General features: G+C 31.8%; 1 protein-coding gene across 1 annotated transcript in view; it reads right to left on the bottom strand.

Annotated features, from left to right (window-relative positions):
* LOC139480878 (limbic system-associated membrane protein-like) overlaps positions 1 to 13,483 on the bottom strand; it is a 76,398-nt gene extending 62,915 nt beyond the window's left edge. Inside the window, exons 1-5 of the mRNA XM_071263804.1 lie at positions 13,401 to 13,483; positions 9,880 to 9,934; positions 5,672 to 5,986; positions 1,059 to 1,319; positions 338 to 619 (exon numbers count right to left, since the gene is read on the bottom strand). Of these exons, the coding sequence (XP_071119905.1) occupies positions 338 to 619; positions 1,059 to 1,319; positions 5,672 to 5,986; positions 9,880 to 9,934; positions 13,401 to 13,409 (922 nt within the window). The 5' untranslated portion in view covers positions 13,410 to 13,483. The remainder of the gene's footprint in view (positions 1 to 337; positions 620 to 1,058; positions 1,320 to 5,671; positions 5,987 to 9,879; positions 9,935 to 13,400) is intronic.
* Between the last annotated feature and the right edge of the window lie 1,264 nt (positions 13,484 to 14,747).

Below are 14,747 nucleotides of genomic sequence, written 5' to 3'. Positions count from 1 at the left end.
TGACATTGCTAGTTGTTTAAGATCTGAATTTCACTTCAAAAGGAATTTCAAAGATACTATTGTGATTTTTCAATTTCTAGGTAGCAGTACATACGCAGGGAATATTACCTCCAAGTTGAAACAATATTCCGATCATGATTTTCTTGATAAAGAGGCGCAGCTTACAAAAACGATACCGAACAAAGGTCCTTTATAAAAGAGGGAGTCATCTCTTAGAAAGATTTACAAAGCCCATCATGATTTGTTTAACTGTTATGAAATCTGTAAACGACGACTATACATTTTATTTGACAAGTATGTTCTGTTTCATGCGTAAATACAATGCATTATGCATTACCTTTAAACTCTATATGTTGAAAACCACGTTGATAAAGCATATCATTACGAATAACCCCGTTTTCTGCGAAACATGTGTATATACCGTTGTAGTAAAACCGAGGTTCACTATTTAGATCAGTAAAATGAAGATGCCCATTTTCTGTTCCATTTAAATATCTAATTTGATTATTTATAATGGACCTATGCTCCCACTGTCCGTAGGTGTATTCATCGGGATTACCAGAGGCATTGCAAAACAGAGTACCATTATCATAATCAATCACAACCACATCAGGAGAGTCTGGAGAAAAATAATAGCCATTGTTAAGAATTAAAAGACACGATGTTGAAAATAGTAAACAAGAGGACATTTAGATTTTGTTTCATCTCATCCATTTTATATATAATTGACACAAAATTAACTAAAGTCTCTCATAATAAAGCTACTAGCTATATATATATAGTACTCCACAAAGCGATTTTCTTGAATATGTAACAATACTTACTGACACGATACGCCTACAATATGGATAGCAATTGTTTCATAAAGCCTTGCTCACATTTAACTTATATTGCAATGGTTGAAAAGCATCAGAGATATTCGTTGATAATATAGTGCGCAAAACTTTCTCTCTAAAACTTGATCATTATAGATGAACGACCAAAGCAATCATTACGTTGCAGATAATAATGTTTCCCAACAAAATAATTCCTAAACATGCTTGTGCTAATATACATACACAATACATTTAATGAAACTTTTCCGAAACCATATTCAGTCTGTTTATTTCCCATGACTCTGCAGCTATACTCCCCACCGTCGAATCTGGTTATGCTGTCGATGATCTCCAAATTTGTCTTGAAAGAAGGTATAATGTAACCATTTTTAAACCAATTGACAACTGTTGTAGATGTTACGTCATGCATGCATTCGAATGTGACGTTCGTTCCTTCATATACTGTCGAATTAGGAGTTAACAGTACAGAAACGTTCGGAGTAACTGTAAAGAAATTAGCATTCGTGTATTAACACAAAAGCATATCAAGTACTCTCTAACAACCCCTGATAATCAATTAGTAAGTATGTCAAATAAGTATATAAAAATGAAATCCTTTTTGGTTAATAGCTATTTGTCTTTTTATTAATCATAATTGATTTTCAAAATACGCATCTGGTACAAAAACATGGTATCGTATTACTACCACTAGTACTGGTCGATGCCTCCGCTAAATAGTTGACTGAAATTCCCCGTAGGTGTCACCATCCCAGTGGAAAGTACTGGCATGATGATACGGATTATGTGTCGTTTAAATTTGATGTTAACAAATTTTGGAAATTTTCTAACATTGAGTAATGTATCTCTTTCATGCAAATTAATGTTCTGATTTATTGCCCGGCTTTGGCTATCCCCTTTTGTCTTGTTTTTTGTTTATAGCTCTTTATCTTTTTAGTAAGCTTCAAATTTTAAAATATTTTGGCCTCGAGAATTACTGCGGGAACATTGATCAATTTGTCGAAAAGCGCATCAGCTTAAAAAAAAATGTACCGTTAAGTTATTTAGTATGTTGTATGGCTATATGAAGTAAGAAATGACTGATTTATGACTACACAACATATTTTTAACAGATAGTTTGTAGTTACACAAGTTTATAACTTTTCTTTTAAAGTTATACTCACTTTAAGTAGAATGTATTTCCCAAAATGAATATAACAACAAATAAACGTAAAGACGAATTCTTTATTAATTTGTCTGTTCGACCCGAAAACGAGAACTTTACAATTCTTTTGTATAAATATAATAATTGCTTTTTTGACACAAAATATACACTTTGATCAACAGATTAAAAAAAAGTGAAACTAAACCTGGACAATGAATTAAAGTCTGCACGAGTGAGATGCATTCCTAATTTAGAATGAATTCTGAAATTCTTTAAAAGCAAAGATCAATGAAACAATATCCGTATATCAATACCAATACAGAAATACTGATTACTTGATTAAATATATCCACGGGGACTAACAGTCCGCCATCAGAGATATTGAACCAGTTATAATAATAAATATTCAATATAATTATGTTCATTGTCGAAAACTGTAAAACATAAAATATAAAGCTTTAGAAACAGGATTGATAACCTTTGTGAAGTGGTTAGTGCATCGGACTACTAACACAAAGGTTCCTGGTTCGATTCCCGTTTGGGATGAAAATTTCAGGAACTCAATTTTCGGCTCTCCCTTGACACAATCTGCGAGTATGGTCTTGAGGAAACGATGATAGTCCGTCGGAAGGGGACGATAAATGGCTGACCCGTGTTAAGAGAGAGCCATATCTCTTGAACGTTAAAGACACCCTTGTAGATTTCAAAAAAAGAGTAGGCTAATGCCGCTACAAGGCAGCACTCGCACCCACAAAGTTAAAAGGGATTAATATAAGTTGCAAAACTTGTTTCCCAATCCACTATAAATAAATATGTTTAAATTAAACAGGACGAAAAGCGAGGCTCGGCGACATTTCTCCTAGTTTCGTAGCAAGTTTGACCCCAACACCTTAAAGTACAGCTATTGAAATATACATCATTGTTTTTCAATTTACATAGAAATCGACATAGTTTAAACAAAGACTGCGAAGAGGACCCCAATATGAACTGGTTCGAAAAAGAAATATCCATATTACCGCTTGCCAACAATGGAAGCGGCGCAACAGGAGACTTTATCTGTACAAGTAAAATTAATCAAACAGTTATTTGTATACTGTTATTTGTACAGCAGGATAATAAAGTTTATCGACAGCAGTATATTACTGTTGTCTTTATTTATCATTTTGAAGCACAAGATACAGATTTAAGCAGTTAGTGTCTCCTCAGTAATAACCGAGATCAAATATGAGAAATTTGCAAAACATTTGGAATATTAGGTTTCTAATGCTTTTTAACTTCGTACTTTATTTAGTCTTGTATTTTTATTTTATTTGAGTGACATTGATTATTCTTTGGAGAGGGAAAGGATGTGTTGCACAATTTCAATTCCAGTAGTTAGGTGCAATACCATCAAACCATAGTACGTCACATCTGATTGCAAACGAAAAAGGGTAAAAAAAAACATTCTTTGAGTGTCACATTTGTAGGAAATAAATCATACATTTCATTGCAGTAGTATACAAAATTCTGGGTCATTAACATATATCTCGGGTTTTTCAAAGCACCATTAAGTTTTCATTCGGGTTTTCTATAGAAATATTTGGAAACTTGATGTTACATGGTTACTAAGGCTTATACAGAAGTAAAAAAAGAGGTGAACATTTTATTTGTAAACTTCCAGTGATGTTTTTTTTGTATATGCAATGAAATGTTATATGAGTATACAAGTACTGGACAGGATAAAACTTTACTGATGAAAAGTATGTCTTTATTTAAAACAAATATAAATTCTGTACAATGTTTTGAAAAGTTCATATTTAACAATGGATGTGTACCTTATTTCGTTATCAAATTGTCACTGCAAATTCCCACCCACCATATATGTTTCAATATAACGATACTTAATTGTAAACCTATAATTAGTAATCACAGAATAACTATCCATATTATCTGTCATAAATACGTTTTTTTTTAATTTTATTTCAGTCAATGTTTTACCGTTTATAGGTGTTTTTGCGTATAATGGAGGATAACATTGTTTATTTGATGTAAGATGAAATATAACCTGAAATAAAATCGGATCACGATAATAACTGTTCTTCAAGAGAAATCACTTTTCAAGATGTTTTGTCATTGATTGACAGAAAAAAATAAGATCAATGGTGGAGGTAATTATTGGCAATAATCTCTATGGAAAACATGGAAAAAAGATTAAAATGTCGCATTAGAATCAGAAAAAGGGAAAACAAATCCTCCGGTTTTATCTATTTAAATGCCTTAAAAAATTATGCACTTTGACCCCTATTTTTCTTTTTAGAAATCTTTTACATGTATTATTATATGCCATCTGTAAAAGTCTTATCAAATCCTTGTTATTTTTTAATAGTTTTTGAGCACTTAAACTTGTCAATGATAAAACTATGGAAAATCAAGAGAGGACACTTTCCCGCCAAAATTTCAATGGCTAATATCTCGAAAACAAGCACATTGACCTATATATTTTTTTGCACTTTTGGTTCCTTTACTAATCCCCTATCAATATATACTAGTGTTATGTTTAATGTTAAACTCTCATTAATTATATTTGTTAACCTTATGAATATCATTGTGTGAAAAATCTACAAGAAAATCTGTATTTTGGTGACAATATTCAGATTTATTTAAAACCTGGTCTGTTAAAAGGTCGGATGTATAAAACCCGGTCTGTTAATTGTTCTGTTAAGAGTTATGAATGGCAATAAAAGTATAATTCTTTTTGCTATATGAGGTGTTATCGGATCAACTTGGTAGGCTCAAGACGACAGCTAAAATATACGAAAACAACACATGAACAATGAAACATAAAATATACGGAAACAACACATGAACAATGAAACATAAAATATACGGAAACAACACATGAACAATTTAGACAATGAAAATTAAAAATTGATAAAAATGGTTTCAAAAAGTGTAATATTAAAGTAATATTAATTTCATCACAAAATGGTCGCATATATCATGTGCATTCTGTTTAATTGTCATGAAATGTCGTACTGTAACTTAAAATCAGCAAGTGAAATATATTGGGATGCTAAAATATAAAGAATAGAGAAAGAATTATGAGTAAGAAAATAAATGTAGAGAAAAGTGACATAACAATTTAAAGAATACAGAAATAAACAACACCCCCAATCCGGACCCTCATGGTATACACGAGAATCTGGATGGAGACGCAGAATATAGAATAATAGATAAGGACAATAGAGAGTGATGCATTGCTAAAAAAGAGATAAAAAATAATAATTGTTTAAGAATACAAACATCCACCGATATAGCCGCATACTCAATATATATTATCCGACCTATCTCTCGGTTAGCCGAGTGCCGGCCGCGTAATCGCGTTATGTCCTTGTTATGAATTATCAAATAAACATCACAATTCTAAACGCTTAAGTTATTTGAATCACCTTCCAACCCAATGTTCTTGACATTAATATATTATCTATTAAGTTAGATCGTAACACAAACAGTAATCGCCAAGTGCGACACATGTATACGAACAATAAAACCGATAAAAAAGACACCATGTATATATAGTACTTGAGTGAATCGCATATTTAAAAATTACTATTGTACCTGGCTGCGGGTTTTTGAGATTACTCTTATATTCTTCAAATGAAAGGCAAACTCTTAATTGTTAAGCACTGATAATTTGGGAAAAAAGTTTCCTTACCTTTTTTCACCAACTGAAGAGACTCTTCTTTGATATACTTATTTATTGTTGTTTCACAATAATATTCTCCAACCTCATCTTCGTTAGCCATTCGTATATGCAGCATGTTTCTGTTTGATTGATTACTCAGCACACTGTATTTTTCATTGTTCAAAATCATATGATTTATTTTATTGTCAGCATCATTAATAATATCATTACTTTTCCTCCATGTGATATTTTCCACAGAAGTATTGAGCGGACAAACAAGAGTTACATTATTTCCGGACGTAAAGTAAACTATACTTGTTTTACTCCATCCCTGAACACACACATCTGAAAACATTAAATTCAAGTAATATTTTCTATAAAAATATTGCCGTCATAGTGTTGATTATGATAAGCGTTAAAAAAACATTGTAGTTTCATCTCTTCAGACTAGTCTTGTACATACAAACATATTGTGTAAGACACTCTGAACTAGACAATCATAAACAGCAAACAAAAACCTAACAAACAAGAACCAACATAAACTTGTTTTTACATTGATATTAAAAGGGTATGTAGGTTGATGATAGATATCGATCATATTTTTAAATCAATGACATGTCAACTGAAGGATTTGTTCATTAAAACATGTTTGCCGAAAAAAGTAATGACAAAAACTCAAATGATTAGAAAATATTTGCCACTCCTGTAGTCTGAAGCTTTTTTTTTACCTATTATAATATATATGCAGATGAATATTCTGAATGGCTAAAGCTACAAAGCAGAAATTGGATTTTAGACCTAAGACAAATATAATTGGTTATCAAATGTACCAGGCTTATAATCAACTGACATCTTTTGTTATTAATATCTGCCTGGATAATGTGTTGCAAACATTTTTCAGTATATGATTTTTGAATTAAATGGGTTGAGTAAGTAGTGTCTTATTTGGAATTTACGACAGATACATAAGCGATCTTTTCAAATTTTCATGGACGTGATAGTTATATAGGAAGTACATTGTAACGTGTACTAAAAGTGGCATTACATTAGCCTCGAGATGTAAAACAATAAAATATATTTCTTTTTGGTTCAATCATTTATGAAAGTGAAATTGGCAAACAATGATTCGCTGTTTGCAGTCAGTTGTGTTAATTTTTGTCAAAATAATATAAGAAGATATCAATTATTCACTTATTTAATCTGTATCCATGAGACCCTCCAACTAACTCCTCAGCTAGGAATAGCTTATGCATGAATTTTGCGTGTTCAGTTATTCAAAGGAAAATAAAGTCAACAAATGTGAAACAAGGATAAACCAATCGATTTACTTATTTAATCCAGAAAATCACATTCTAATACACGGAAACACAACAATAAACGTATGTTTTAACATAAATCCCAAAATCTAACAGACTGAGGAAAATCTAATTGCAGGCGTTGTTATCTATTAACATCTATATATATTTTTTTTAATTTATATCTGTTTTATCAAATATCGGCAGTTTTCGGAAGTCACTTCGATAGTTAATTATATGGCGTCTGGACTAAAATACACACGAAATTCTGCCACACATTTTCAAGGCAAATAATTGTAAATTGTTTATTTAAGACTTTTTATAATATGTATATACACTTTTTAATGTTATAAATAAAATACAAGGTATTCGGTCAGCGTTCCTGATAAAGGTTAATCCAGAAAATCGCTTCGGATGCATGCCATTGATAACGTATTTTCCTCCTTTTTAGTAAAATCGGTGAACTTGCATTTGCCGACGTATGCTCCTTTAATACAAACTCGCAGATGATTCAGCAACATAGAAGTAGGCATGCAATAGTATTGTCTTGTATATGATCATGTTAAATGATACATATAAGTAGATGTGGTAAGAGTGCTCATGAGACAACTCTCCATCCAAGTCACAATTTATAAAAAGTAAACTATTATAGTCTAAGTACGGATAGGCATGAGTGATAAACATAAATCTATTGATGCAATCTTATTAATAATCTGATCTAGGATCGTGTTCACATTAAGCTAAACTCGGTGTGGTGGTACGTTAACCATAGACTCAAACTAAACTCAATTACGTTCCAATTGATAAAAATCGATGTAAATAAAATATGGGTTAAAAAAGATAGTTGATAAATTAATGTAAGCCTTGCGTGGGTTTAATTCCCGTTTTCTACATAAGAAAATTACTGTATCAAGTCAAAAATATGATTGTTGATGCAGCCCTTGGATAGTGTAAACTTCCGAATAAAAAACCGTGTATGGTTTAATGGTGTATGGCATATGGTGCAATGGTGTAAGGTGTATGATGCTATGGTGTATGGTGTATGGGGAATGGTGTAATGGTGTTTGAGGAATGGTGTGATTGTGTAACGTGCGATCGGGAATGGTGTGAATGATGGTGTATGACATTTCATTGGTTGAAAACGAAGTTCTTTTTATTTTATTTTCTCGAATTGTAAACATAAACAATAATAATAATCTTAATATTTGAAATTTAATTGCTTTGGGGAATTTCGGATCGTCTAGAGAGAATGGGGAATGGTGTATGGTGTTATGTGTTAGGTGTATAGTGCAAAGGTGTAACGTGTATGGTGTAATTGTACAAGGTGTATGGTGTAATGGTGTATGGTGTATGGTGTAATGGTGTATGATGTATGGTGTAATGGTGTATGGTGTTAGTGGGAAGTTTACACCATCCAAGGACTGTATCCATTCGTTTGATGTTATTTAGATTTTGATTTTGCCTTTTGATTGCATACTTAATTTCCTGTTTGAATTTTCCTCGGAGTTCGGTTTTTATTAATTCACTTTTTAAGTGTTCACAATGTTTTAATGCGAACCAAGATAGTTCATTTTCACTGCCATATATTCAAGTATTACTATTGTAGAATAAAGGGTAACGAGAAACACTGGATTGTACTTGATTTTCATATGAAAAAGACATAATCGATCAAGCAGTTTTTAATGCACATAAACATGAAGTCCCAATATTTTTGTTAAAGTAAAGAAACAGCATCTAAAATAAAGTAATATTGACACCTAGTGCGATGCATTATCACTGTAAGTACAATCATTTCTGAAGTAGACTTATTATAGGTGTGATGAATTGTTGTCTTATGTGATTTAACATGCAAACATTGATATTTTTTATTTGATGAATAAGATATTGATTACATACTAATAGCATCAACTTAAAAATCTACAGGCCTAAAAAAAGCTGTGTCTGAACCTATATGCGGTACGGTTGCGAAAAAAAGTATGACATATTTGAACTGCCCAGAAAAAATGCCTTAATAAACATGCAAAACACAATCATGATCTTCCTATCAACACATTTTGTGCTACATTATTTTCTACAGCTATCTCAAAATCAATTTTTTTGCGCAAACTTTAATATACCTAAAGAATTTACCATGGGCCAGAATGCAAAATAAACTCCTACCTGTGTATTGGTACCATATATAGATTTACCGTACTTTGACCTATAATGGTGTACTTTTATAAATTGAATGAATGAATGAAAACTTTATTTGCAAGAAGCATATACGTGCTATGGCAACAGGAAATATATACAATATATGACAAACAAAAGACAGCAGAGAACAGAAGTTACAGACAATAATATTATGACAATATATGTGATCTAATTTTCCAAAATTGTGACTTGGATAGAGAGTTGTCTCATTTGCACCTATACTAATCATATCTATTAAACATAAAACTGAAAATGCATCTAGTCAATCAACCGTATAATATAATTTGTCCAGTTAACGCATATTATTCAACATTACCATGCATTGAACCAGTCGATTAAAATACATGTATATTGCAGATTACAGTAGGTGTAGAGGTCGGCTTCAATCGTGATTTTCGAGTGAATTATTTATTTCCTTATCAAATCACTGTTAGTCACAAACTGAAAAGAGTAAACAATTGTAGGTTCAAGTACGGCATCAAACACGGATCATTGGCAAATTTACAGATCTAACATTGTTGGGTTGATGTTTAGACGAGTTGTATATACATTATGTACACAGCCATGTATCACCATCATTGATGGCGATCCGATGGATACATCTGTTGTAGGGTTGTCACTGACTCAGACGTACTTATAAATATATATATATATATATAATGGAGAAAAGAGGTACCCTTATGTAACCCCTTTTTATTACATTGATAATTTATATCTGTGGTATTTCATCGTGTATTATAATCAACTTACCAAGTAGGATCAGTAAAATCAGCATATTAATAGGTATGCACTCATTGCTGTTTTGCTATAAAAGTAATCAGTTAGATATAAATTATGTGGACACACTTTCTTAGTGGTTCACTAATTATCACAACCAGATGTTGACCACCTGGACAATAAATATGAAATATGAAAAAAAATATCTTTAGATTTCTGAACAATAAATATGAAAAAAAAATACCTTAAGAAAAACATATATTATTAAGGAAGTTCACTGCTCAGTTTCAAAATAAACAGCTTTCCATAGCACTAGTATATATTGATAGGGGATTAATTGAGAAATAAAAAAAGCAAAAAATATAAGAATTAATGTGCTTGTCTTCGAGATTTTGACATTTTTATTCGACCGCAATAAAAAATTTTGCGTCGTATAATGCTATCATGTAACCGTCCACACAGATTTTGAAAAAAATCGGGGGAGGGCTTTAAAAACAGCTTGTCGCTGTGTTCTATGATCTATGCATTATGCCATATTCCAAAACTCAAGTATAACAAGACTAGAGGCTATCAGAGAGACTGAAGCCAGATTCCTGTAGAGGTCGAACACAGAACAGCCGAGCAAGTATGGACACAACATTTAAGCTTAAAACAGCTCTTAATTTGGATTGTGATTGAATATTTGACACACAATAGTTTTGTGACACAAAATCAATGTGGTCAAGAGAACTAATTTTTTTTACATATAAAACAAAATGATTACTAGAAAACAAACAATATGAATTACACCTCCAAATGGCAATCCCCCTTTTTTTCTCCGAAACAATACAGTGTGTTAATCAATGGGTTCTCTCATTTCCCATCATACCCAATATTGTTTGACAACATCAGAATTATGTCATCCTTTAAAAAAAATGTGTAATATTTTCTACTAATCAAAATAATCAACATATAACATATTATAAATTACAATAAAAACGTAATCCCTTTAAAATATGAACATAAACTATGATATAATAAATGTAGTTTTCTTTTTTTATTTCAATTTATGATGTCCAACTTTCACCTGATTAAATTTTATTGTTCTATTTCTATATCAATATTCACTAGAAATTATTTATACACATTTATAACTGTACTTAATAATAAATGCTGAAAATTATATATATTAAGTAATGTGATATGTATGTGACTTGTTATTTAGGGGATTAAGATAAACAAACCCAGCATGATACTGGGTTGGGGTAATTGGCATCAGCATGATGTCGGGGATAAGACCACAGCTACAAAGTAGCTGGAAATTCGGGCTTAGGTCTTAGAGTGTATATTATATTGATGTAACCATATTTAAAAATGTGTTCAGTACACGAGTTTGATACAAGTATCTTGTCTTAGGGAGATATACATCCTATTTTGAAAAGGATCACTCTGATTCAACAAAAAAATTCTCTGAAACTGACATTATCAAGGTGCTTGCTTTTTTGATTGACAACATACTTGTTACGTTCGGAGGACGTGTTTTTCAACAGACTGTCGGCATTCCAATGGGAACCAATTGTGTCGCTCTTCTTGTCGACTTGTTTCTTTATTATTATCAGGCTTACTTCATACAGGAACTTCTTAGGAAGAAAGATAAGAAGTTAGCAATATCCTTCAGCTCTACTTTCCGCTATATAGATGACGTTCTGTCACTAAATAATTCAAAATTTGGTGATTTGTTAAACGCATCTATCCCATCGAACTAGAGATAAAGGATACCACATATACAGTTAAGTCGGCCTCATATCTTGACTTACATCTAGAAATAAGTAGCAACATTCCAGCAGCACCTGCATACGGGGTATATATCTCCCAATTGATACGATATTCCCGTGCTTGCATTTCCTATCATGATTTTCTTGATACAGGATTGCAGCTCACAAGGAAGCTATTAAACCAAGAGTTCCAAATGATGAAGTTGAAATCATCCCTTCGTACATTTTATGGACGCCATCACGAGTTGGTTGACCGTTATGGAATAATCGTTTCACAAATGATATCGGATATGTTCCTTACGTCGTAATTGCAATCCCCTTCCCTTTCATGAATGTGACCTACCAATTTTTTCTACTATTTACCGGATTTGTTATAACATAAGCGACTGGTGGAACATGTGGAGCAGGATCTGCTTACCCTTCCGGAGCATCTGAGATCACCCTTAGTTTTAGTGGGGTTCATGTTGCGTATTCTTCAGTTTTCTATTTTCTGTCATGTGTTCTATTGTTTGTCTGTTTAACTTCTTTCCTTTTAGCCAGGCGTTGTCAGTTTATTATTTTCGATTCATGAGTTTGACTATCCCTTTTGTATCTTTCATCCTTCTTCGATAACAACCACTTTTAACTCCCCCTCTCCTTTCTTCACATCTTTTGACAAGCATTTTGGTATACTTACTACAGTGTTTGGTCTGAAGGTGTTTTTTTTTTTTTTAAGAAAATGAGCATACAAGCTATTTTTCATCTAAACAATTCAATTATGTACTAATTTTAGAAATAAATGGGGTAATGTAAACTTTAAAACATTTACTCAAGATCTCGTTTCTTTTTACACTACTATTCTTTGAGTAGACATACCTAAAGTAAAAAGTATAACAATTCTTTTTTTTTATCAAAGTTTCAGAATTTCAGCAAAAACGGCATTTGTAGCGGATTTTATTTTATAAAAAAGGTTCAATTAATTTTCATACGTACATTTGTAATCAATCCTAATGTCATAAATCTGAGAACTTATTCAGAACATACATTGGACCAACGAGAGAAGAAACAATATAACGTAGGTCAGACACCTAAAAAGGCCAACGCGACTCCCAAAATCTTAAATGATCATAGTACAGAACTCATGACGCTATCGTATCCAAAAGAACAAGGGAATGTTGACGCGTCTAGCGTATATACTAAATTTAGTCCTGGTATCTATGATGAGTTTATTTGACCGATGTTGACGAAAAACCGATATTATAGTTAGTTATTAAATGGTCAACTAAATACTTATGATCTTGTTCGGGAAGCTGTTCTTGTCCAGGCAATTTACAATGCAGTAGTTGATTCCTCAAAAGGTTCCAATGATGCCTATGCCAAACTTACTTACATATTTATTAAGTGAAATATATTCAATTACGTCTTTTATGTACAAAAGTCGACTGAAAGGAATTCAATTTTAGTTCTTATGTATTCCAAAACAAAAATAATAAAATAAAAAGTCATTTTGTTTACAATAAGACAAGTTCATCTTATTCATTGATAGTTTCAGTGGCATGTTAAAATCTGAATCTTCAAAAATACAATTTAAAAATACACAGAAAAACATTGAAGTCCATTTTCCGAATTCAATAATTACGTTATGTATTGACCTGTTGACACTAACTTTTCGTCCTTTGTCAATATAATGTAAATGGTCAAAAGTCCATAATTGATAAATCATATAAGTTTCTTTATTTATTTATTTGAAAGAACGTGATGAATATGCTTACCATTTAAACCTTTATGCCCTAAAACACGAACAAGTAAGCGTGTTCTTACCTTTAACATGTTTATGTTCCTATTTTATCAATATACATATGGAATAGACAAAAATTAAATTCCTCAAAAGTATTTTTTTTAACAATTGGAGTGTAATACACTTGAACATTATTTCCTGATAATTAATGAATTAAATACGGAAATGACAAAGTACAAAACGGAAATAATTTTTTATTCCATTGAATATAACTATTGATAGCAAGATCAATATCTGACTGATATGGAATATCCAACGTGATATTCAACAACACCTTATATTCCCTTCAAAGTGTTTTTTTATTTCCGCACATTTGTACTCACTCTACCGATTTAATTAAATTTTTTTCAATGGAACTTGGTGTTTTCTCAGTGTTCTAGTTTTACTTTTTATAAGTTCAAAACTGGTTAGTGAGAGTAGTTGTATAACAGGTTCTCGTTTTTAAATAAATATATATGGGTAATATATGCACGTGAACTACTTTGGCGGTTGATAAGGTAGTGTTCCGTTAGTTTATAAAGAACATTTGTGGTTGTCATTTCATCGAAAGTAACTACGACAGTCAGTTTGCAGTTTATTCCTGAATACGTTATGTCAAACTCCAATCCATACCTAAATGTTAGGGATCAGACAGAATCTAGTGATGCTAATACTGAATGGTCGACGGACGAACTGTTTCACTCTTCTATACTGTACTAAGCAACGCGTTATACCATTAAAAGAACAACATCATTCAGCATTGTGAGAGCCGTTTTTTGTCACTAATAAGTCGGAGAGAGCTAATTGAGTAGATGCAACAGATTGTTCGTTCGAATACAGCATAGTTACAATATTGAACGTCCTGATAAATTGTCCAAAACTAACAGTTATATAAAGGTTTAATTCTTTGGACACCGCATCACACCAGATTCCAAAGAAGAGAGAGATTAAGAAAAAATCCACAGATGGTTATGGCCGTCTAGATAACAATGGTACAAAATTCAACGCCAATGACGGGAACCGAGGGATTTCAAAAGAACAGATCTTAAAATTAACATGAGGTGAATTATTCATAGTCATCAGTTTTTAATGAAGTTGAGTATAGTTTTGATATTAGGCGTAGACGCATTTGCATATGATTGGTAAACATTTAATAATTGGGTTGTTCCTCCTGTTAAATTAATTACTCGGGCAATTAATCATATGCAGATGTGTAAGGACAAAGGTGTTTTAGTAATATCAAAATGGAAGTCTGCCATGTTTTGGCCTGGAATTGTAGATCGTTTTACTGACACTTATCAATGTTATGTATTTTAGAGAAAATAGAAATCCGAAAAACTTTTTTTCTGGCTAGATCACATGATAAAATCATTTTAGCAAAACAGCCTTTT

Source organism: Mytilus edulis, chromosome 7 (genome assembly GCF_963676685.1).
Source record: "Mytilus edulis chromosome 7, xbMytEdul2.2, whole genome shotgun sequence".
NCBI classification, from domain to species: domain Eukaryota; kingdom Metazoa; phylum Mollusca; class Bivalvia; order Mytilida; family Mytilidae; genus Mytilus; species Mytilus edulis.
This window is presented reverse-complemented; position numbering and strand designations above follow the sequence as displayed.